The sequence below is a fragment of the Asterias rubens genome, chromosome 20 (genome assembly GCF_902459465.1).
Source record: "Asterias rubens chromosome 20, eAstRub1.3, whole genome shotgun sequence".
Taxonomy (NCBI): Eukaryota; Metazoa; Echinodermata; class Asteroidea; order Forcipulatida; family Asteriidae; genus Asterias; species Asterias rubens.
The window spans coordinates 911,950-937,898 of record NC_047081.1 but is presented as its reverse complement, the minus strand read 5'-3'; the positions used below and the strand labels follow the sequence as shown (position 1 = coordinate 937,898).

The following is a 25,949-nucleotide window of genomic DNA, read 5'->3' as shown; positions in this document are numbered from 1 at the left end:
TAGGCCATGCCTTCGTACTCCTTCATAGCACCTACACCTTTACCTACCCTCATCCCCATCTTCCACCCACTAGCTTCACAGCTCCTCCCTTTCCTTCACTTACCTCGAAGGAAGATGTCCTGCAATGCCTTGGCACTATGGCAGAGCACATTCCATACTTCCTTCTCGTACAGTGGACCACAACGAACCTCCAAGGCATCACTAAGAGACACTTTGCCCCCCTTTACTCCCATTCCATCCCCAGCTACACCCCTCCTCCCCATCCCTTCACTCACCTCGTAGGAAGATGTCCTGCAATGCCTTGGCACTCTGGCACAGCACACTCCATACTTCCTCCTCGTACAGCGGACCACAACGTACCTCCAAAGCGTCGCTGAGAGACACGTTGACTGCCCCTGGGGAAACTGGCTTGGAGACAGGCATAGTTGCCTGCTGAAAGAGAAAACAAATACTCCATGAAAATGAAGTATTGAAAGGGGAAACAGGGCAATGGTATTTGCTAGAGGAGAAAATCAGTGTTAGGCTACAGGACTTGCAATCACAAGGTTTTGGGTTCAAATCCCACCAAGCTAACTGCTGATTTAACAAGGACTAGAATAAAGATTATCGTCTAGTTCATTAATCATAATAATTTAGTTAAACCAATGTTTGAAAGCGCCCTCAAGTGGTAAAAATTATGGCAGATTAGATTCCCTTGAGGGATTTTGCAGATTTCCTTTGACGGAAAGATGTAAACAAACAAACAAACAAAAAACAACAAACAAGCAAACAAACATTAGGCCTACAAGACTAACAAATTGATGCATCTGGAATTTCAATAGCCCCACTCCAGTCAATTTGTATAATTTGTTCAAGCCTAAATTATCCAGTATAATTATTATGTAGAGACATTGATACACATTTGATGTGATTATTACATTACACAGCAGGAACTCTATACTCATGTGTACAAATGTATCCTTGTAAATTACCTGTTCTATTCACTGTCCAATGCACAAGAAGTATCCTACCCAAACAAAAACAACAATGGCAATACACAATGGGGTATTTATCCGCAAGATTCAAAAGACCTTACATTGTACTAAGGTGATGCTGAAATCCCCACACAAAGAAGCAATTACAAAGACGTAATTCTGTTCCAACACTAACAGAAAGAAAAGGAACCAGACCTAACTGTGGACAGCAACACTTCAATGAGGGGGGATTTGCCTTTGAAAACCGATTACAAGGTTTTTACCCTGGACAGGCTTAGGCCTTAAAAAATCCAACAGCGCATGCGGAAATAATAAGTGATGAAAAGCAAAGCAAGAAGAAATGTTCAGTTGCAGTTAGGTTGGGACTTTAACCTAATTCACAGTGCCCCCCAGCGGGATTTGAACCTGGGTCCCAGAGGTGGAAGGCAAGGCAAGATACCAAGTACTCCAACCCGATCACCTTTTAATGCCAGACTCTTGCTGAGAACAGCCCTTGTTGTCCAGGACACCACCCAGGGTGAAAAGAGAGCAAAACTATAACTACTATTTCCAGAAAATTTGTTTTCAAATTGTTTCCATTGATCAATACAAAGACTTCAAAAGAACAGTTTGGGAGTTGAGCTTACAAGCATGACAAGTGAAGCATGCATCAATTCAATAGAAAGCTTAATCTGAGTTTGTCATTACTGTTTGACCTCCAGGTCATTCAGGCTTGAACGGAATAATAAACAACCAGTAAAGTTGTTTATGGTTGCCATGGTGTCCAAAGAGAGTAACAAGAAAGCTCATGTGCACAGCCACAATGGGTTCATATTTAAAGGTAACAAAGTATTTTAAAAGTTTCATTTGAAGCAGTGAAAGTCAAACTGTTGGCAATGTATGATTTGTACGTCTGAGTCATACAAAAAAGTACATTTTAAAGCATGACTCAAAATCAGTAATATACTACAATAGAATTGTCCTGAAATACAAGTGCAATGCACTTTTAAATAAATGATATAAGTAACAATTGATACAAACAACACGAGTAGGCTCTGTGGCTCTTTTGTAAACATGTGATGTCACAGGTCACATGGTCTAGTGTTGATTGTGTAGGCCTACAATGTACAAACTGCCCTTATACTCTGAAACCCACCACATAAAAAATCAATTTGCCTTTGTCACAAAATACTACATAACGTCAAACCCCATTATAATTCCTAGTTAGTGTATGGATCAATTAAAAACAAGTTGTTTGATGCGCACTTGTTCCATTTGACCTGTAGAATTATAAAATGACCAAACACGGTGAACAGCTGTTTACACTTCCACTGGCCAACTGTACTTTTTGTGTTCCTCGACTAAATCAACTTAAAATAAACACATAACATTAAAACTGGTTTGCCATTGTGTACGGCCAAATCAATAAGTTACAATAGCCAGTAGGCCTATACACTGTGATGCATCAGTTTAGAGTAAGTGTAGCCGTTTGGTTCAACGTACACAGTACGATGAATGCATGCTATCCTTCAAACACAGGTTGAATAATGTGCGTTGTAGGTGGGTGGTGTGGGATATGTGCAATAAACTATGATTAACACATTTGGGCGTGTGCGTATATTATGTTAATTAGGGTGTTTCCTAAAAACCTTCATCTTTGATGATTTGTACTTGCCATTCACAACTCAAAGCATTTAATTCTTACAATTGACAAGCTAAATTAAAACGATTTAAAGGATTGGTAAGGATACTAATCATCATTAAAAGTTGTGTGTGGTGTAAAGAAACTATAATTAAATAGTAAACTTGTGGATAGGTCCTAAATGTGTAAAACTCTTTTGTGTGAGTGTTGGCTCTGAGAAGGGCTGGTTTGGTCTCTGACAAAAAACATCATTGTTTAAAAAATGTAGGGTCCTAATGATATTTTTTACAGCTTGGTTTGTGTTTGTTTTTTAAATGTAAAGGGGTTTCCTTAAATCTTCAAAAACACAGAGGAAGTAATTTCCCTTTAAAGGGGTCAAACTGTGATCGATGCCTAAATCTCACATCCCCTTTAAAGGCAGTGGACACTATTGGTAATTAGTCAAAATAATTATTAGCATAAAACCTTACTTGGTAACGAGTATGGGGAGAGGTTGATAGTATAAAACATTGTATAAAACATCTGAAGTGACATAGTTTTCGAGAAAGAAGTAATTTTCCACGAATTTGATTTCTAGACCTCAAGTTTAGAATTTGAGGTCTCAAAATCAAGTATCTAAAAGCACACAACTTCGTGTGACAAGGTTGTTTTTTCTTTCATAGTTATCTCGCAACTCCGTCGACCAATCAAGCTCAAATTTTCACAGGTTTGTTATTTTATGCATATGTCGATATACACCAAGTGAGAAGACTGGTTTTTGACAATTACCAATAGTGTCCACTGTCTTTAAGTTGTTTTGGTATTTATTTATGCTAGTGCCTTCAACTAAGATTCTTTTAACAAATACTATAGGGAACTCTGGCACGACAGTGTACAAACATTTAGGCTTAAAGATTGATGAACATTCACAGACTCAAAACAACATCACAGTTGAAAATCCAGGGTAGTAATGTTTTTAAATATAGTCACAGTTCATCAACTAGGCCAGTACAGATTTATAGAACCCTTGAGATCTGCTTTTACTGTCACCTCTGACTTATCGACCCAAGTTCTCACCTTCCAACCCCTGACCTCCCACAAGAATCATTCTGCCTCATACAACATTTCAAAATCTTTCAACCGTTTTAACCCGCAACATAATCAATCAAACATGAAATAAACAAATCAGCTCCAAGCAAAAGGAATTTTGAAGACGAGAGGGGTGTGTTGAATGATCGACTGTGTAGGAAACGTTTTTTTAAGCCTCCGAGAAAGATTTCACTTGGGTCGAAACGTCAGGCCACTAACTATTTTGATTGCATTTTACCAACCTTCTTGTCGGTAAGCAGTTTGCAAGTAATTCCATTTTCTCAGGATATTTAAAACATAACTAAAAATATAATTAATTCTGTTCTAAAACTTGACCAGCAATAATTTTTGTCATATTATCCTGTGCGAAATACTCTACTAAGGTAGGAAAAGTATAACATTTCAATGTTCTAAATTAATTAAAACACTGGACTGCAAGCCAATGTCCAGTGATTTTAGCCTCAGGCCATTCAACTCAGGACCAGGCGTTATATCTGGTCCTTGGACAAAGTAGGAATATTTTATTGAGTACAAGGGCTGATTTAAATTACATCACATGGCGCAGGCTATTTATAATATATTATAGGCTAAAATAAAATTTGTATGATTTTCCAACACTGGTCCAATAACGTTTTTTTTAAGCACTGCGCTCCTTTTGGATTTCCCTAAAAAAAATTGATCACTGTAAAAGTTCTGAATCAACACAATAGGAAAAGGTTTAGCCAACAAAAAGTATTTATATTTTAGTGTGTTTTTTTTTTAAAGTTTGTATGGTTCTATATTTTTCTTTTAGAGAGGAAATAATAATCTGACGTCAAGGTCGTGTGACAAAATATAAAAAAAAACATCTGAAGGTTTGAATGTTTTTCAGGCCAGACATTGTTCTTCCAATAATAATAAAATCAGGTACATGTAGGCTACATCCATGCAGTCATGTTACATGTATGTAACTTGACTGCATGGATGTAGTCGACACTTGTTCGTGTGTGCTGTTGTCATTAAGCCACTGACTAGTTTTTGCATAAACAAAGCATGGACAAACATCTGAAATAATTCTGGCATAAGAGATTGAGATAGATTTGCAGGGACATTAAATTGTACAACTACAGTTTGTTGTTGTTTTGTTTTTGGCGCGTTGTTTTGGCTTAGTTCAGGAAGAGGATTATTCCATTTTCCCTGGAGACAAGCGACCTGCCACATGACTCCATGTAGTAAGAGGGATGTAGAAATAAATATAGTATCCTGGTGTCATGTGTTTTCAGTAGGATAACAGGAAAATTGTTCACAATCAAAAACTAAATATTTTTTTTTCAAATCATCTATCCAATTTTTTAACAATAACACTTTCACTTCATGGTGTGTTGAAATTTTTAAAGTTTTGGTTTTACGTTGCGAGAGACAGTCCACCATTAACAGTGCTTATGCATGCACGACATTGGAGCAACGTCATATGTTTTCACACCTTTCATTGGTTGGTATTTTATTGAATATTCAGAAGCTAGTACGACGTGCAAAATAAATCAAAAATATTATTCAATTACTACTTAACAAATTTAATTACATTTTTGTCCCAAGGCATTATGACTACTACATTAGAATCCATAGATATCATAAGGCATGAAAGTAAAACACCCCCTCCCCCCTTGAAGCACACACACTTCATAACAAACGTTTTCCCCTATTTCAGACCAGTAATGTTTGGTTTCAGGAGATAAGAAACCAATCTATGACATTTTCTCTTTAATGTAGACTTAATATTTTTACGCTTATCGGAATTTATTACAGTATGCAGTAAATCAAATTTTTTGCACACCATAGAATCCCAAATAGTAACCACCTCACGTGATCCATCTAGTGCCTAAAGCAGAATGAAACTCAATCTAGCAGATAGTAATTTTGTTTTGAACTTTCGAGGTTGGATGATGTTTCTTTGACTCATTTGAATGTTGGCATAATAATGCACTAGTGATTAGTACCAAAAATCAATCATTTTATAAGTGTTTGAGCATAACCAACAAGAGGAAACTTTATTCTCAGCATGATTAAGCCTGATGAAAATACAGACTGTGAGTAAACTGCATAGCTTCTGTCACCGGTGCAGCTTGCACAATGTCGCGGAAAACGGGAATCAAAGTTGGGGACCGAAAACATGTGAGGGTCGATTACGTATGACGCTACGATATCTAATTTACCTGGGTGTCAGGACACTTCGTACCTTTGCCACTTCGTACCCTGGACACTTCGTACCTTTTGAAGGTACGAAGTGTCGACACTTCGTACCTTGGACACTTCGTACCTTCGCTTGAGACACTTCGTACCTTCCCGTGAGACACTTCATACCTTCTCACGAGACACTTCGTACATTCAGACGAGACACTTCGTACCTTCAGGATTTCTGCATAGTTTCTGAATTTCTGCATCAACTGCTGAAGGGTCACATTGCTAGTGTTGCCAATAGACTTATTGCACCGATTGAGGCCCCTGTGCATTAATTACTTAATAATAATATTACATGTGTCCACATGTAGCTGTGAATTAAAGAATTAAACTCAAATGGTGTTTTATTTGTTTACATGTTGACCGATAGTGATGAGTAGGCTATGAAATAAAAATGAATCAAACCCAAATGGTGTTTTATTTAATTACTTGTCAACTGATTATGATGCGCTTCGTGATCGATGAGTTGAGGTTTTTGCAAACCAGTGGCTAATGACCCATTACAGCTAATGACCCATTACCACCACTTAAAAACTGGTATTCCATCTTTTCCTATATATCCGGAAACATCGGATGACGTAATGTACACCGGGCCTCAAAAACTTCCAGCGGAGCGACGCCCTCTATGGCTGACTGGAACGAATGGCTGATCCGCACGAATGTTACAATATTAAATTATGATATTTTAAACTTCACACTGACAAGGACTTTCACATTTTAGACATTAATAACAATTCATGAGGTATTCAGTTATATACTTAATTTTACTGAAGGTACGAAGTGACTCGGCTGAAGGTACGAAGTGACTCGGCTGACGGTACGAAGTGACTTATCTGATGGTCACTTCGTACCCCGCCCACGGTACGAAGTGACCAATTTGGGTACGGTACGAAGTGTCCCGAAGGTACGAAGTGTCCAGGGTACGAAGTGTCCGACATCCAATTTACCTCAGTGAGATATCCCTTTTTTGGTAAAAATTAGTGAAAAAGTGGTGGCGCCATACGGAAAGTTATCCCTAGAAAGAATGTTTTCTGCACTGGGTCAACTGTCTGGCATGGCTGGCATGATCTCGGCTCTCCTTCCTGACCCCTCCCCCCGAAGTGAAGTATTTTCCATTCCCAACCCAAATCTTTACTTACAGTTACATTCACAATTCACAATACTTAAAAAAAAAACTCGTTTCATCAGTTTGATTTTTTGTTGAGTTATCACCAATTACAACTTTTTAAAACAACATTAGACTCATTCTATAACATCGCATCAAATAAATGACAATGGTCAGTCCATTCCAAACACATACTGTGTAACAATTTCTACAAATTAAAATGTAAAACTGTCATGACCGCACTACATCTACGTGCACTGCTGAAGCACTGCTGGTGTGATGTGCTACCACCGTATTTTCACTGTGTGTAAATTGCTGTTTACTTCACATTCCACAGTTGGTTTTGAAAACAAAAACACAAGAAACTCACCTTTTTCGTAAACTCTATGTCATCAAATTGAGCACATCACTTCTTGTCATACTGGAGCAGGATAAATATTCCTCTTTGAGAGATAAAGTTGTCTAAAAACATCTTGAATTCCTTTTAAATTCGGCCATTTTTGTCACAATCCGTACAGGTGTTTTGCAAATTCCAATTCAAAGCGTCAGCCGCCATGGACTGTACCATTTGTGTAACAGGGGTTGCTTTTGGCCAACTTTTATTTAAACATTATTGTTTTCGTAAACAAACAAATGTTGATATTGAAAGATTAATAAAAGATAATCCAAAAACTTATTTTAATTACTAATTTTTAAATTAATGTTTAAATTCTGCATAATTTAATGTAGTTTATTTAATGTCTGCCACCCCCTTATCAAATAAAATAACCTAAAGGGTTAATGTCGATCAATTAACGAGTTCACGCGAGATCCCGCGAGCAAAAGTCCCTTGTAACTAGTCTGGTGCTTGCAAGTCGTTCATAGCGTAAAGAATGCTATATGGAAGTAGGACTCCGGACTGTTTACTTCCTGAAAGAGTTTGGCGAAGTTTTGACGGGTCGTTGTTTTTGCTGAATTTTGTGTTTTTATGTTGGCCTTTTATTCCGATTGCACAACTAAGTCCAAAAGAAACAACTGGTGAGTTTTGCGAATTAAAAATATGTTTTGGGAGAGTGTTGCTGCTATTTACAAGTTAAATTTCATGGTCGTAACTTATGTTGATAAATTTTACATCGGTCTCTCTCCGCGTCCCACACCGGTCCTACTAAAAGCCGACAACTCGCCGACAACGCCGACAACAAGTCCAGAGCGCCGACAACTCGCCGCCAACAAGTTTTAATTACCTCAAAAATGGCCAATAAACCATAGATGTATTAGAACTATATGTGTTCTGTAATATAAACATAAAGTTAATGGAAAAACTTAACAAAAAGTGTGAATTTTTAACCAGAATAAAACTTCACTTGCACGAAAAGCGGTCGGACGCCATCTTGGCTTAAAAACCGTGTTTGGACCAGACCATTATGATACGGGTAGATTTAGCACTTGTCAACAACAGAGGGCGGGCTTCATGTGAAGACCTTCACTGCAGTATGCACAGTGCATGACGCCCGCCCTCTATTGCTAAGTCTGACTCACCCGCATCATAATGGACTGGTCCGAACACGATTTTAAGCCAAGATGGCGTCCGACCGTTTTCCGTGAACGTTCAGTTTTTTTTCTGGTTATTCACACTTTTTGTGAAGTTTTTCCATTAAATTTATGTTTATATTACAAAACACATATAGTTCTAATACATCTATGGTATATTGGCAATTTTCAAGGTAATTAAAACTTGTTGGCGGCGAGTTGTCGGCGCTCTGGACTTGTTGTCGGCGCTGTCGGCGAGTTGTCGGCTTTTAGTAGGACCCTCCCACACTGCACTGCTGGCCGGACTTCAGTGTGTTGTCCCATCGGGTCCTACCTTGCCGTCAACTCGCCGTCAACTTACTTGTGCCGTCAACTCGCCGTCAACTCCTCCAATATACATTTAAAATCCACAAAAGAAGCATAGAACGGTGACGTATCAGCTAAAAGAGAATTTGCGTAAGTTTTAGGTCATATTTCGGAATAAAAATTGAGTTTTTTTTCTTGTGAAAAAATTATCTCGAAGCAGCAAAACCGTCGGCCGCCATCTTGCTTTTTCATATGGATTAATCTTGGCCCAAGATGTCAATGATTGGTACTTTTTTTATCAACACAAAGTCGTTTTTGTGAATGAATTTGTACCGAAAACCATGAGAAATATGTAGTTTAGCCCAGACTTAACACTTCCGTGCCCCATTTATAAATTGTTCAAGTAAATTTAATGAGTTGACGGCACGAAAATGATTTGACGGCGAGTTGACGGCAAGTCGGCGAGTTGACGGCAAGTAGTAGGACCGGTCCCATCAGTCAGGGGGGTTGTGTAACAATCTGCGGTCTGAATGGGAATTTAATGTTACAATACAAACAAGGAAGTCAAAATCTAACCAAAACGAAAACAAATTAAGCAAATGTGTCGGGAAGATTTCCGTATTCTGCAACCACTTTTTCACAATTTTTACAAAAACTTATAGTAGCCTACTTATAGTAGTAAGTTAATTAGGAATTAAAATTAATTACATAATAATTTAACTAAATACTTATTTTATGCACTATTGTATTACAAAAATTTGTTAATGGCCTGACGATTTGACCCTAGCACTGAGTCGGTAGCATTCTGCTGTGGAGTCTTTCTCGGAGAAGGCCTTTTTTAAACTTCAGAATGCAGAAGTTCAATATAACAAGAAAGACTCTGCTAGGGACAGGCTGAGTCAGGCCATTATAACACTACTTTTTGCATTTATCATCCCTGGACCCTGACCATGGTCCTCTTGGTTAGTAAGCAGTTTGCAACCGCTAATTCTAAGACTATTTTATCACTATATTTCAAAATGTGTAAATAATATTGTAATAATAAAGCAAAAGTAAAGTGAAAGTTTTCAAGAAAGAATTTGAAGACAAAAAATATTGTCTAGTCAAGATGAATGACAACGACAACTGTTTTAAAAAGCCAGTCAGTGTTTTAATTGTACTTTTGTTTATGTTTAATCCTATCGTTGAATCTTCACATAAATAAGCTGAGTCAATTCTTCATGGAGGCAACCAAGGTAATTTTTGCCTACATGCCCCTGGTCATTGCCCTCTTGGTACCCCTTTAAATGTTCAAGTAAGATTCATTTTTCTGTTGGTGCCCTCTACTAAGGGAAAAGTTGCCTTGCCCTTACGAGAATAAAATATCAAACAATGGTCACAAATTATTCTCTTTACATCTTCACATGACGATGTTTTTTTTCTTCTACTTCGGAATTTTCGCTCAAAAGTAACGGCAGTAAAGCTTTAATTCAATTTGGCACGTATGCAAGTAAACATAAGGAATTGTTTCTGAATTCCCCATATTTACCCAGGGTAGAAGGGAAAAAACGAAGATCGGTTTCCTGTTAAAAAAGAAAAGCACTTCCTGAAAGCTTGATTCATTTCCTTTTGTCGTAGTGGCATACATTGTGAAATGCATTATTGGTAACGTTCCAATTCACCAAACATTTCAAAGCTGGATGATTTTGGTGGCATTGTGTTAGCAAGTGGGTTGTCTGTTGTCTTTCGGACACCCTGTTTTATCTGCAATTTTCTTGTAATATGTTGTAAGTGAACAATTTGGACACCAAGTATTTTCAGGAAATTTGGACAAAACACCTTTTTACCATTGATGGACTCATTATTGTCTTGGTTTTTGTTGTGTACATGAAGGTAAATTGAGGATGACAAAAGGCCATGTTTCTGGACTAGCTGATTCGCAGTGCTTTCTGTTGTCTGATTAGCTGACTGTGAACTGGTTTTACACAGGAGGTAGGCTATTATTACTATTTAAATTTAAGGAAAAGAAGAAGAACAATAACTAGACATAATGGGCTGGGCCCAAATTCATGTAGCTGTTTTAAAAGCAGAAAAACTGTTTGACAAATTTCTTTGCTGAGAAAGAATTGAGTGGGGCTCCATACAATAGTGTAATCTTAGTCTAATTTTGGCAGTTTTAAAGCCATACTTTTCTTTGCTTTGCAAGTTTTTATGCTTACATGCTTTATGAAGTTGAGCCCTGATGGCTTATGCAAAAGGTAATAGCTAAGGACTTTAATGTTCACCTGTACATTTCTGTTAAGTTGACTGTGGGTCGTTAAGTGAGTGTATTTTAAGCATAGTTGAATAAGAAAGAAGAAGAACAACAACACTAACTAGACTAACTGTGAATAGCTTGTAAGCGCTAGAAGAGTTTATTGCTTATATTTTAATAGGTAAGTGACTGAAGATTTAAATTGGCAAGTTCCCTCGTAGTGTTACTGTACATAATTTCTGTTTAGCTGACTAATAACTTAGCTTACATATTTGTACATGTAGGTTAGATATTCAAATCAATTTAAAGTAAGAATTACAAGAAGAACAATAACTACCACATTGTAGGCACACTATAAAACTTATATCAATTAGTTTTTGCGCATCAAATACAACAGAGAGGATCCTACACAACTCACCAAGCCCAGAGGCTAGGGTTATAACATCACTGTAGAATTTATGTTTGCATGCATCCCTTGAATTTCGTTCTTAAACATTTAAATTGTATTCGAGTTTTGCAGAGGGCGCCTTAGCAAAAGCACATGGCACCATGGCAACTGCTGTGGATGCCGTGGGTTTATTTCGAGGCCATGGGTTTTTGCCAGTGTTCAGCATTGACTTTCAGTCGTTTCCAGTCACATCAAAGTCAAGGTCAATTTTACCTTGGATAATCCAGTCAAATGATATTCCAACTGGTGTAATATTCCTAAATAAACACTCAGTAATACTTCATGCACGTAGATGTTATTTCCTTCCTCTGGTCATGTATTAACCAGCAAGTTGATGCGCACAGGGAATGCGTCATAAACACTGGTCAAAAGCATTCAAACCAAGACAAAAAGAACACAGAAACTGAAAGTGCTTATAAAAGTCACAGTTTGAGCTGGCTGTATGATGTATTTGTAATATGAACATTTGTATTGTACTTGGCCTTCTATGGACCGTTGTATTGCATTTTCTTCTGTGTTGCTATCCAGGATTCATGAGTTACATGGGGTACGTATGTAAGTCACTTTTATGACATTGTGTTCTGAGTAAACAGAGCCAAAGAGGAAGTGGATAAAATTTCTTATATAAAAACACTGTGAAGTTGTTTATGTGGAAAGATCCTAGAGTGAATACATTATGTATTTCCTTCTTAATACATATGGAAAACATGTACTTGCCCTTCCCATGTTTGCACTGCCATCATGATTTTAACCCTGAAGAGGAGTGGATCTTAAAATGGATTATGTGCCGATGTACTGTATACAAGTTCATGACCACACAACATGCAAGGAGTTAAATTGAATTCAACTGAGCTACAAAGTCATGGTGCCTACTTATGGTAACTGTTTTCCAAAACTCTTAGTTAATCTCCAAGGCAGTACTTAAGCAGCATCCAGCAACAGAGTCTTGAAAGCATCCTCCTGAAAACAATCAGAGCATATTGATCGAAACGTTGAGTTGTCAACCACCAGTTCTTTTCATAACCACCACTACTCAAAAGAGATTTACACATGGTGCATACCGCAAACCTCATCTTACACTTCCACCAAGTTTCAAGTCCTACTTAAACACTTACCTTTGGAATGACAGAGAGGCCATCTTTGTCTGGAGGTCGTCAAACTATGACGGTCACAGACACCTGGTGGAGTTCCTCCCAGCAATCATCGAGGGCTTCTTCACCTTGGCTCTTAGTCTTTAAGCTCTCAAGCTTTGTCAACATCTCGTGCTTGTTGGCTTTCCTTTGACGTCAGTTTATTAATTTCAAAGATGACAACCTTCCGAGAAGTAAGGGTCGTTTCTCCTCTGTGGATATAAAAACCCGGAGTTACTGAAAAGTTTTCAGACATGGAGGTACTGATTTGTACCCCCAAAAACACTTTTTCAAATCTTTTCTAACTAAGAAACTGGAAGTACCACACTGATTGAAGTTTCCGAAGTCGGAATTCTGCTCCTGTTCTTAAAACTTTGTTGACCGGCAAGTTGGTGTTCCTTTACGTTAGCTGAGCCGCAGAGTAATTTTTTTAGCCGTCCCTCTTGGAGATTGGGAAGCCCTTCATTAAAGCAGTGCATAAGAACCCCTAAAATAGCCAAGATAGTCCCCGGGACAGAGAGGGGGGGAGGTAGCAGAGAGGCAGTTGATTGAAACTTCCGCTGTGCGGCCGACTCATTCCTTCGGTGGGGGGTTAATGAGATGAATCAACACGTGATGATTACAAGAAAGTCTTCGTCCCGACGTGGTTTTTACAAGGGACATTTGACAGAGAGCTACATCTCCGACATGGATCGCACTACCAAGGCACCGAGAGCCAAATACACCCATCGGCGTCAACGCAGCGATGAGACCTGTAATATACAGACCAAGGTACGCAGTATGACGTTGTCCAGCCTAGGGTTACCGCCTCAACTCAGGCATGGGCACCACTTGCGAAATTCTCGTAGGCATAAGGTGGGTTTTTGGTTAGGGTGTCTGTTGGGACACCGGATGGCATGCATTGTAGGTAGCAATTACCAGTTTGCATGTACTACACATAGCTCAAAATTAACACTGGACCACAGGCCCGAGATTTTAGCATTGGGCCAGTAAACTTTTGACTGTACAAGTTCGCTGGTCTTGTGTTCGTGAATAATAACACCTCACTGCTTTTTAAATTAAGACTGACGAATACAAATACCTTTGAAATTTGAAGTACAATGTATTACCCATTAGAAAAATGAGATAAATCTTCTACTAGTGCTTGTCGTGGGAGTGTCGTGGGAGTGTCGTGGGAGTGTCGTGGCCGAGCGGTTAAGAGCACCGAATTCAAACTCTGGTGTTTCTGATCAGCAGAGTGTGGGTTCGATTCCCCAGCCGTGACACTTGTGTCCTTAAGCAATACACATAACCATTGCTTCGTCCTTCGGATGGGACGTAAAGCCGTTGGTCCCATGTGTTAAGTGTAAAACGCATGTAAAAGAACCCAGTGCACTTATCGAAAAGAGAAGGGGTTCGCCCCGGTGTTCCTGGCTGGATTGGCAGCATATTGCGCCACAGCACCTTGTAAACCACATGGTGCTTAAGGATTAGGTCTTATATCTCAAAAATTTACCCCACTCCTTGCAGTAATAATACCTGGCGCTTTGTATCCTTTGGAAAAAGGCGCGTTATAAATACGGTTATTATTATTATTATTGTCCAAAAAGAGCCCGAACATGACACTGTGGAGATGTGTTCTTCTAATTTTGATTCTCGTCTTATAACCAATTCTGTGTTCCACTAAAAGTTTTGAGTTACAAGCCTTGCAGTCTTTTGGAAATTCCCCCAAATTCGAGTCCTGTTACATGAAAACATAGATCACTTAAAAACTTGGCAAAATGTTTGATGCATTTATGTTATTGAGGTCGGTTTCGAACGTTTTAAAAAGTTCAACTGTGGCTGCTCATAAAATGTGGCAGTTTGCATCAGCTCATGTAGTCGTTAGTGAACATGTGTCGATGAATGTAACTGCACGTCAAGGATATGACTCATGAACTTAGCAAAATGGTGTCGGACTCATTCCCAAGTACAGTGCAAGAGTATTGTAAAAGGTCAAATGCATGAACCTAATTATCCTGTTTGAGCTATGGCGGACACCATGAGCCTTTATGAGAGCGGACAATGTAGGAGTGCACCATTCAGTTAAAAAAATTAACCCCAAGCTAATGAGTGTTGTATTATTTGTCCACCGTATCTCAAAAGGGCTTAAGGCACAGTTCCTTAAAGGGAAAGTATGTATTCATTTTTTTTTTTTAACCGTTCTATTGTTTGAATCCTTCAAACAATAAATCTATGAAAACTTCATTTCATAAGGTGGTCGCGTTTTTGAGATACACCGGGGCGGTTATGTCCACACAGGAAGAATAATCTGTAATTAGGATGCACATTTTCAGATTTTAATTTTGGGGATAAAAACTCATCTTTTTTCATTTATAACCACATTACATGTACTTAAAGACACTCATAGAAAATGTTACACACACTCCCTTGGTGTGTATACCATGTATTGTAAAGTGCAAGAACAACACATTTGAGAAATGAAGTGTGATCAACCCAGGAAAGACTACATTTCCTTTCAGTTTTGCCTGAGGCAATTTTCTCAAAATTTGTGATAAGTGGAGGAAATGAAATAATACGACAAGTTATTTGCCGAGACATAACATGTACCATGCATTACTTAAGTCACACACAGTGAAGTATGTATTGAGAAATGTTTGACTTGGTCCAGTTTGCCTCAAGCCAGGCCATAAGTGACACGCCTGAATCTGATCTTCAAAGGATGAAATGAAGGCTGTGACTTCTAATGTTTGGCACTTTTAAAAGAGAGAAACACATGTATTCAATGTTTTCAAGTTCCTTTTGGGCTGATGTAGGCCTATTGCTTTACAATAAGTTCCTGCTTAGCAAAAGTGAACAGGATATCAGTGTCATGTTCAGTGGTAACCTTATTCGGGTTAGCGTAATTTGTGTTTCCCCAGCTAAATTTTAGCCCATGCCCAAATTTCATAGCTTTTTTTTAAAAGGCAGCAAGCGTTGCTTAAAACAATTTTGCTCAGTAACAATAAGCGGGATACCAGTCACAGATGCTGCATGTGAAATGTTATTTAAGCTGGTAACCTTTTTCTGGTTAGCAGATTTTGGTTGTGCTAAGCTGGTTTTTGTGCTTAAGCAGCTATATTGAATTTAGAACTTGCTTGTAACCACACAAACTTTAAGGACGTGGAGAGCAGAGACTTTGACTGCTAGCCAAGGAACATACATGGAACTTGCAAGGAAAGAAAGTTCAGAACTTAGAGGGATGTTCAGAATTTAGAGGGAACAAAAGTTTTAAGGGGTTACCCCTGGACCGCCCCTGAAAGGGCAAGTCTCTTGGACTGTTTAGGGAATTTCCCCATCATGGTCAATTAACCACTCAAACCTATGTACAACTTTGTGGGTGTTACTTTATTGTATTCAGTCCCTAGTGAACAGTTGAGGGGGGGATCATCCTTTGGATAATGACAGCAGATGACAAGACACAGGTCATTTTTAGACTCTGTTTGTCAAGGGAAAAATAACAGGTAGCGACTGCGGACAGCCCTTCACCATCTGCCTCATCAGTCACCGATGATATCCATCAATTGGGAGACAATTGCTTACTTTATCATCAGCGTCTTGTCATGAATGTGCAAATTCCTTGTATCTGGAGGTCTATCTCGAGGTCGTCCTACATGGTATGCTTCAACCAGTGGTTTTTGCGAACTTTTTCAGTGACTTGCCACTTGAAACAGGGCCCAATTTCAAAGAGCCGCTTAGGCATAACCTATTGCTTGACATTTTTCTGCTAAGCAAAACTAGTCAGGGAACAGCAACAAATTGTATGATATTGCATGTAGTTTGGTAACCTTATTTTGGAAAGCATTACTGTTAATTGTGCTTTGCTAACTTGTTTCCGCTTTTAACTGCAGTTCCATGAAATTGGGCGCATATTACATGTAGCTTAATCGTTTATATTTTGTATTTTAAAATGTTGTATTTGATTTTCAAACTGAACTAGCCAGCCGGACCACTTGGAGTGAATCTTGACTTGCCCTTGTGCGTTTTAACTTGCATTTGGCAAAGAAAGCAAATTTGAACTCTGCATTCCTAGATCCTACTTTTAAAACCTAAGGCTAAGATTAAACTCAAGATCACATAGATGTGTGTTTGGTTTGCGGTAGATGATTATTGATGATCTCAATGACACATTTCTTTTACAAAGACTTTTTCTGACGTTGACTGTGGAGCTAAAATTAGCCTTCGTTCCATCTTGATAAAAGGAAATTGGATTAATAAAGAGGCAATGAGGGTTAATTTCTGATCGGTTTCTTTTCAAAGGTTCAAGGATTGTTCGTTTACACTTTGTAGCGCAAACATCCTACTGTTGGTAATGATTTGAGTAGGCTGGTCAGAACTGAACTATTTTGTAATCTACATGTGTAATCGATCAACATTTATTTTAAAGGCCAAAGTATACATAACCTTTGGTATTTGGAAACACTCGATTGTTTTAATTACATAGTATACATGTAAATGTAGATATAATACAATCAAACTAAGCTGTGAAAATTTCATTTCAAAAGATGGTAGCTTATTTATTTGAGATATTGCCAAAATCTGGAGCGGTTTTAACCATGCAGGAAGAATAAACTGTAATTGGAAAACAATCTGATAATTGTATCTGACCTCAGAATCAAACTTTGGTGAATAGAAACTGGTTACTTACACATTACTTTTAGGTGAAATGATTCTCAAATTACTTACACTATTGAAAGCTGAGCTCTTCTAACCAAGTGAAGTTAGATTGAAACTCTTTGTTTTAAAGGCACTGGACAAATTTGGTAATTGTTGAAGACCAGTGTACGTGTCCTAACTATAGGGCCTATGCATCAAATCAAAAATCTGTGAAAATTTGGGCTAAATTGGTCATCGAAGTTGCAAGAAAAATTCTTTATGAAAAAGTTGGTGTGTTTTCAGTCAGATTCTAATATTATAGTGAGAAACTACCTCTTTCTCAAAAACTTTGTTACTTCAGAGGGAGCCATTTCTCACAATGTTGTATACTACTAACAGCTCTCCGTTGCTCATTACAAAGTAAGTTTTTGTGCTAATTTTAGTAACTACCGAACGTGTCCAGTGCCTTTAAAAGTAGAAGTAGATTGATGACTTGTGAGCTATTCTTGGACCAACCCTAGAAAGAAATACCTCTTCCTGTCCACAGTAGCAGAAGGTCATGAGTTGAAAACCACTTTGTACATCATATTATGTGGATAACACGAGTCAGGGTCACAGACAGTTAGTTCTGACTCGTGCGCTTGTCCAGTCTTTGGGTTGTGTTGGACTGAGCGCAGTTAGTGTGGAATGTTTTAGGGAATTTGGAAATGAAGGATTGTAACTCAAGCTCTTTGGGATTATGTTAGACTGAGATTTTGTCTGGCAGTTTCGTGTGGAATGTTTCAGTGAACTTTGAAACGATAGAAGCTGGACATGAAATAGTGTGTACAGTCCTGACTTGTGCCCAGTTGCACGAGATCTTAAAAGGATTACCAGTTACTGGTCATCTGATTTGATACAGCTAGCTTGACTTTATGTTATGGTATAATGTATAAATAATTTGGGTTTGAAAGAAGATTTTTTTAAAGTGTGTGCGCAAAGCAGTCACTTTTGGTGAGCTGATCAGCGTTCTTTTTCAGGTGTTTGTGACGAGCGGTATCAATACGACGCGCTGCCCTTGGTAGCAAGGCTGCCCATGCACTGAGGCTGAAGAGCACCCTCAATTTTTATATTATTATTAATATTTTTTAAATTTTTTTTAGGAGAGTTACCCGCATCGAAGGATGAACGATCGGACCCGTGACGGCACAATCCACAAGGGATGGTTGAAGAAGCAAGGTGGGCCGTTCAAGACTTGGCAACGACGATTCTTTGTCTTGAAAGGAGACTACATACACTACTCTCTGAGAGAGGATGACCCTCGACCTTTAGGGAGTATCCCATTGAGGAATAACAAGGTGGAGAAGCGCCAGCAGAATCTGGATGAGCCTGGAAAACATCTGTTTGAGATCCTACCAGGTAAATCAAACTTCGGTTATTTGTACTTGTTTCTTTAAAAATCATAATATGCCGATCTTATAGCGCTTTACCATAACCGAGGGTGCCTCAAAGCGATGTTTTGTTTCTCTAATAAAGGTATGCTGAGCTATGTTCAAAATATAAAACCGATTTATTTACATAGCAACATGTACATGTAACTGCTTACAAGGTGCTTTGGCATAAATCTGAAGCCAACCACATCCCCCAAAACACTGGGAAATAGACCCCTTTTCTTGTTGATACTAGTGTGCACTGGGTTCTTTGACATACTTAATGCTTCACATGGGACCAATTGCTTTATGGCCTTGGAATGAAGCAATGGTTTAGTGTCTTAAAGACACTGGACACTATTGGTAATTGTCAAAGACCAGTCTTCTCACTTGGTGTATCTCAACATATACGTAAAATAACAAACCTGTGAAAATTTGAGCTCAATCGGTCGTCGAAGTTGCGAGAAAATAATGAAAGAAAAAACACCCTTGTCACACGAAGTTGTGTGCGTTAAGATGGTTGATTTCGAGACCTCAAATTCTAAATCTGAGGTCTTGAAATCAAATTCGTTGAAAATTACTTCTTTCTGGAAAACTATGGCACTTCAGAGGGAGCCGTTTCTCACAATGTTTTATACTATCAACTTCTCCCCATTACTCGTTACAAATTCAGGTTTTATGGTAATAATTATTTTGAGTAATAACCAATAGTGTCCACTGCCTTTAAGGTCACATGTGTCCAGATTGAGTCTTATTAAGCCTGCAAGCAAATCAGAAACAGCAGAATTTGAGTCCAGTGTGCCTCTGGTCCTGCGCTCCAGTGTCAAATTGAGCCCTGCGTAAAATATTTGAAACAACTGATGACCTTGATCAAGAAGTTGTCCCTGGAATATTGGGGGTCAGGGAGACCGGATGTGAACAAGCAGGAAGTTAACAATGAACTTAATATAGGTTTTGTCTCCATGGTGAAGGAAATCAAAGTTGTATGTTTTTTACAAAAACATTCACCCTGTGAATAATCCATCCATTCCTTTTTTAAGTGAACACAATGAACAAAGGTACGCCTTTTGTGTATAAATGCTCTTATCTTCCAGTACGCGCTAATCTACCAATCAGATGATCGAACTACTAGGGGGATAAAAACATATATGCTACGACCTCTGTTTTATATCATACTTCCTCTGTTTTTATTACGTATTGTGAAATGTCATTTTGTCACGCTCCGTATACGGACAGTGCAAAAAATACATTCTAAACTTTGTGCGCGTGAAATAACGCTCTAAAGTTTTAAATTTTGCACGTTGCAAGTGAGACTGGAAGATAAATTCGTTATCACACGCGTGCTCATGAAATGCGAAAAAATATAGCGCGTCTGCGTCCCATACTTTACTCAGCTTCCGTATTCCACTCGCACTTGTGTGATAACTTATAATATCCTTATTTCTGTTGCCACTTTCCAAATAAGCAATCAGGTATTTCTTGCCTGGTTCGGTACTGGTTTGAACTTTATAAAAAGTTTGATTTGAGACAAACATATTTTTCTCTCAATTTTTTGTTGTTGAGAGGGTATATATCTACCAATCCTTTAAATTTGTCCTAAGATTGAAGACGGATGACTTGGCCAGACAGAGAACAAATTTGGTTTCCGGTCTTGTTGAATGTACTTTATCTCCAACATTTCCTTAACGCAAAAAAAAAATGAGTTTGCACCAACGAGACATCATCACGTTGGCAGAGACGCTGAACAGGAATCCTAAATTGTTTCAAGCACAAACAAAATTACGCTTAGCAGAATAAGGTTACCAACCAAATAACAATGTCACATGTACAATTTTTTGACTGTTATCCTGTTAATTTCTGCTAAGCACAAATCTAAGACCTTAAGTGGGTAGCTTTCAATACATACCCAGGTGTGACCTGCCAAAAGTTCTTAGTTCTTTATGAAGAAAAAAGAACTGATACTTGTCTGATCTTGTGGCAGACAAACTTTTAGAGGTCGAACCGAATGTGTAAATTTCCAGACTCATCAAACATTAAACAATTGTGACTTCTTCCATCCAAGAGAAGATCAAAATACTTGGAGAAGTTTGTGATTACTTTGAAAGGGGCAAGTCTGTGGAAACAGCGTCTTACATGATTTTAGTGACTTAGGTGAAATTGAGGATCAGACATAGCATCATAATCTAAGGGTAACATTTTGAGTTATTGGGTCTACTTGCGACCAGAGAAAAGATAAGTCTTGAGAGCCTTTTTAAAAGCAGGAGACCAGTTGAGTTCCTAACATGAGTGGGAAGTCTTTTCCATAGCCAAGGGGCAGGATACAGAAAAAGCCCAGCCACCAGCATGAATGAGAGATCTGGGAACATCAAGACATCCACCTACAGACAAACCAAAGCAGTATGAGTGAATGAACAAATTTCTTTCTATGTTTTCCACCGACAGGAAGTGAGGGTCAGGGAAAGATAGCAGGCAACCATGATACCTTCATCTTGTGGGCGAGTAGCATTCAAGAAGCAGATGAATGGGTGCAGGTCATCCGACGAGCCATCTACAAACAGAAAGGCGGAGGTCAGTCCAAGATTCAAAACAGATGTCTAACATTATTTGGGTTTGAACAAAGAAAGATTTATTTGAGGGGGGGGGGGGTCTGCACCAAAGACCTCCAACTGAGCTATCTAGCCCTATGATTTTGGGTTGAACAAAGACAAGTCTACTAGAGCTGGATTTGTACCTATGAGCACCGGATTAATGTACCAGCTATCTAGCCCTATGTCGGCGGTCTCCCTAATTTGTTGATACCTTTGTTAGGGTGCCAGTCAGAAGCCATACAACGGTTAGCTGCCGTGAAGCCAGGGATCACACCCAAGTTTATGATATTAGCTGGGAAGCAGCAGCCCGGGGGATCACCTTAAGGGGATGCAACTTTTTCTTTTAGATAAACCACAAGGGAAACTAACTGGGTAAATTTTAAATTATTCAGGCTTTAACACAGAAAACTTGACTAAAGCGGGATTTGAACCAATGACCTCCGGATTAACGTGCCGGTACTCTAATTATAACAAACTGAGTTCATCTAAGAAGTAAAGGTTTATGCAAGGCCGCAGTTGGGGTGAAAGTCAAACTGAAGACATATCCAATAAAATGCTACCCAGGGCTATTGACCGACATCCTATTTGTTGGCTGCAGTAACCACTTAGTGACGTTAGTGCAGGGGGTCAGTAGCTAGTTTTTCAACACGTTGCTTTTTTTTCTCCACCAGGAATATTTGGTCAGAGTTTGCTGGACACCATCACGAATGAAAGTACAACGAGTACCAAGCAGATCCCATCCATCGTGGAGCAATGTGTGGAGCAGCTCAGGGAGAGGGGACTGCAGGAAGAAGGGATCTTCAGGTATGGTATTCTGCACTAATTGCTTCTCTGCAGCCAGGAATATTAGTTGAGATGCTTTTAGGGTTGAGCTTAGACGTTGTCCTGATATTTGGAATCAGGTCTCTTTGCCCAATGCCCGTTGTCAACATCAACCATTTTAAGGCCAGGTCTTAGGTTGAAGCACTTGACCATAAATGCTTCTCTCTTGGAATTGATGATTGAAAGCCATACTCAAACTGCAAAATATCTTAACAGAGGGAATGTTCTTTTTGAAGTAGCATAGTCAGTTGTTGATCATACGGAAGAAGCACAAATTTAATGTCAGCTTTTACTTTAACAGGTTACCAGGACGTGTCAGCCTTATCAAAGAGCTCCAGGAGAGGTTTGATTGCGGCGAGAAACCTGACTTCACAGCCATGAACACTGACATCCACACCGTGGCTTCTCTCCTAAAGCTCTACCTTCGTCTCCTCCCAGAGCCCCTCATCCCCTGGCAGCATTACAAGAGCTTCTACGACGGCATCAAGCTTCATATACGCAACGAGGATGAAGGACGTAAGGAACTCATCCAGCAACTTGCGCTCCTCCCCCGCACCAACTACAACCTACTGAAGTACCTCTGTGAGTTCCTCCTAGACGTGCAGGAGTACGAGTGTTACAACAAGATGGGGATGTTGAATCTGGCGACTGTCTTCGGCCCGAATATCTTCCGACCGCCGCTTGAGAATGCGACATCCCTCATGGAGACAACATCCATGAGCCAGAAATTCCTGTTTCTTCTTATCCGAGAGCACGATGTGATGTTCCCACCGAACAATCAGATTGATTTCAGGAATAAGTCGGATCCCACACCTCCTCCTCGTAAAGGAGTACGGAATGTGCCATCCTCGCCAGTTAGCCTGGACTTATTGAAAGAGCTCCAGAGCAAGGCTGCGCCAGTCCCTGCTCCCAGAGAAAGGAAGGACGGACTTAACCATGATAGCCTCTTGATAGACTTGGGTCCAGCCGATGATTGGATTAAAGTCTCCGCGGATGCTGCTTTCACAAAGCGTAGTTACAGTGTGGACGGTGCGTTCGGTTTCCATGATGACAGGTCGTCGATATCAGACTCCAGCACTTTGGAAACGAGCAGTGAACACTTAAGTGGTAACTCTGAAGTGGGTTCGAGGAATGCCTCGGTGATAGACTTAGATTCGACTATCACATCAACGTCCCCCACAGCATTACAGTTTAGCAACCCCAAGTCATTAAGTGAACTTCATCCCGCGCTTGCCGGCGCCGGCCCTGCCAAGAGCGTCTCCCCGAAGAGAAATTCCAACTCCATGGGCGTCGACCTGACCTTAGGGATGCCTGAGAATGGTACACTTCGTTCCACAGGGGAGACCACTCCATCTCGTTTAGAACTTATTGACGAGATACGGAAGTTGAAGTTAGATAAGCGAACTAGGCAGGAAGAGCACGAGCAGAAGCTTGTCAAGTGGAAGATCAAATGCGAGGGGCTTCATATTCAACTTGATAATGAGGTAAACCTCTTTTACTTTTGTTTCAAGAAGAGAAGTTAAGAAGTGGGTTACCCTTTCTTCAGGAGAAATCTAAAAAATGTGCTGTAAATCTCAAGGGGATGGTATTGAATGGTCAGTCAGTAGGAGGGTCAAGTTTCCATATTGTTGTTTATTAATTGTTCTGTTGTTGTTTTCTTGCAGGAATCAGGCAGGAAGGCAGCGGAGGAACGAAACAAGCAACTCCTGAAGCAGTTAAATGCATTCATCAATGAGTATGGACCCAAATGATCTCTGCTTCTAGAGAAAATTCAACCCCAGAGGATGTCGGATAGATCAGTGTCAATGCAAATTCTGATTTGGGATATTCGTTGGCGCTGCCATTTTGGCTGTATGGCAAATTGCAAATTACCCATAGATTGATCTGGTACAAAGAGCTTTACACTTATGCCACATGTTACAAATATTGTTTCTTCATCGCTCTTTTAGTGTTTTTTTTTCTTCTTTTCTTTTTCAAATCTACTTCTGGTAATGAAACCAAGGATTACTCATAACTAAACTTAATCACTGTAGCTCACAAGCCTGAGGAAACCTGTAAACAAGGGTTCTTGTGAACCAGCATCACTGGTGTAAACCCCTTTTACTTCAACGACAACTGTTCTGAGTTCCTTTATGTGCACTACCAAATAAAAAAACAAGGATGGCCCCCAAATAGAAATCACTGTCTGTGAAACAAGTGTGTCTTCAGTAGTTTCTTGAATGAGTTTGCTCTGTCAGTAAGTGATTTTGACAGGGCCGGTTGATCTCCTGCTTCAAATTACCATTTTCAACAATATGTTTTTCTGTGAACTTATTAGATGGTTTAGTTGCTACGGATGCTTGCCAAATACAGTTGTATTTCTTGCAGAAAAAGAACCTACTCATCATTTTGTCAGTAAGTGAGCTGAGTCAGACTTTTATTTAAATTCATACCTTTAAAATCTGTCTCATAAAGTACCAATACATTTTGTATTTTTCTCAAAATTAAATAAGTCGGACTCTTGATCTACTTTTCTGACACTATGATAACACTATTCCCAAAAGCTCTTTGGAATCAATAACTTCAGGGGTTATCGAATTTGCTACCCTAATTTTGGCATTGCCGATACTCTGTTTATACAAAGGAATCTGATATTTTTGTAATAATAGAATTTATATGCATCATAAAATTATTTTTTTATTAAAAACTTCATTAAATGAAAATTGAAAACACCTGGAAGTATAAGTGCCTACAATTTAAACTATCCATAAATTTTGTAAGATATATTTAGATAACTTTTTTGAAGCATTATTTTTAATTATCAATGTATCACAATATGACTAGGTTTAATGTGAAATATATTGTTAAATTTACTGTTCTTATTGGAAACACTGTTGTATAGCGTAGTTCTATTGCAAATTATGTAAATTTGAGACATGCTTTTAGTATTCTTTAGTGGGCTCAAAGCAGCAAAGTTGAAAAATATAACAGGAAATGGTGTAGTTTTATTAAAGGCAGTGGACACTTTTGGTATTTACTCAAATAATTATTAGCATAAAACCTTTCTTGGTGACGAGTAATGGGGAGAGGTTAATGGTATAAAACATTGTGGGTAAGGCTCCCTCTGAAGTGCCATAGTTTTCGAGAAAGAAGCAATTTTCCACGAATTTTGAGATTTAGAACTTGAGGTCTCGAAATCAACCATCTAAATGCACACAGCTTCGTGTGACATGGGTGTTTTTTTCTTTCATTATTGTCTCGCAACTTCGATGACCGATTGAGCTCAAATTTTCACAGGTTAGTTATTTTATGCATATTATGTTGAGATACACCAAGTGAGAAGACTGGTCTTTGACAATTACCAATAGTGTCCAATGGCTTTAACTCAAGTGTTTTGTTCAACTTTGAAATGTTTGTACAGATTAAAATATGTACTTGATTTAACCAAAACTTTTTTGGGTGAATTGCAAAATTTTCTTAGATTTTGTTCTCATTGGTTTTTGTTTTTTTCTGTAAACAAGTATTGCTTAACATTTTCTGCAAAGCAAAAGTAAGCAGGATACCAGTCACAGACTGTACCCACGTTAGGCTTTTGGCTGATAACCTTGCTTGGAAGCATACTATTATTTTTGTTTTGTACTCAGTTATTGTTTGTGCTTAAAAACCTTCAAAGTATTTTATGCATTTTTTGTAGTTTTTCTGTTTTAAGAAAGTCTGTAAATTTGATTACAAAACCAAAATAAGCCCACGAAACAAGGATCTATGTGTTGATTATTCAAAGGTGCTCTGCTTAATCGGGCAATAAATGAAGTGCATGATGTGCACATAATATTAAGACTTCTAAACTGACTGTATGTTTTTTTTTTTATTATACAAGAATCCCAAATTGCAAGTTTAGGCGATTTCAATTTAGAAATAATTTATAT

At 38.8% G+C, this 25,949-nt stretch overlaps 2 protein-coding genes across 11 annotated transcripts in view; one reads left to right on the top strand and one right to left on the bottom strand.

Annotated features, from left to right (window-relative positions):
• Window positions 1-7,484, bottom strand: part of LOC117303662 (tyrosine-protein phosphatase non-receptor type 13-like) — a 34,650-nt gene extending 27,166 nt beyond the window's left edge. For 3 of the 4 annotated variants that reach the window (XM_033787908.1, XM_033787910.1, XM_033787911.1), the window contains exons 1-2: window positions 7,356-7,484; window positions 276-432 (exon numbers count right to left, since the gene is read on the bottom strand). In XM_033787908.1, the coding sequence (XP_033643799.1) occupies window positions 276-423 (148 nt within the window). In that variant the 5' untranslated portion in view covers window positions 424-432; window positions 7,356-7,484. The remainder of the gene's footprint in view (window positions 1-275; window positions 433-7,355) is intronic. The other variant, XM_033787909.1, reaches the window with a different exon arrangement.
• Window positions 7,485-7,884: 400 nt separating this feature from the next.
• On the top strand, window positions 7,885-25,101 carry LOC117303819 (rho GTPase-activating protein 24-like). 7 transcript variants are annotated; one of them, XM_033788197.1, is made up of 7 exons: window positions 7,885-8,002; window positions 10,673-10,771; window positions 18,368-18,623; window positions 21,077-21,202; window positions 21,894-22,026; window positions 22,346-23,528; window positions 23,709-25,101. In XM_033788197.1, the coding sequence occupies exons 3-7, from the start codon at window positions 18,389-18,391 to the stop codon at window positions 23,793-23,795; spliced, it is 1,764 nt and encodes a 587-aa protein (XP_033644088.1). In that variant the 5' UTR covers window positions 7,885-8,002; window positions 10,673-10,771; window positions 18,368-18,388; the 3' UTR covers window positions 23,796-25,101. The 7 variants fall into 7 exon arrangements, with proteins under 7 accessions (XP_033644088.1, XP_033644090.1, XP_033644089.1 ...); XM_033788198.1 differs by lacking the exon at window positions 7,885-8,002 and adding an exon at window positions 9,895-10,566; XM_033788199.1 differs by lacking the exon at window positions 10,673-10,771.
• The last annotated feature ends 848 nt before the right edge of the window (window positions 25,102-25,949 follow it).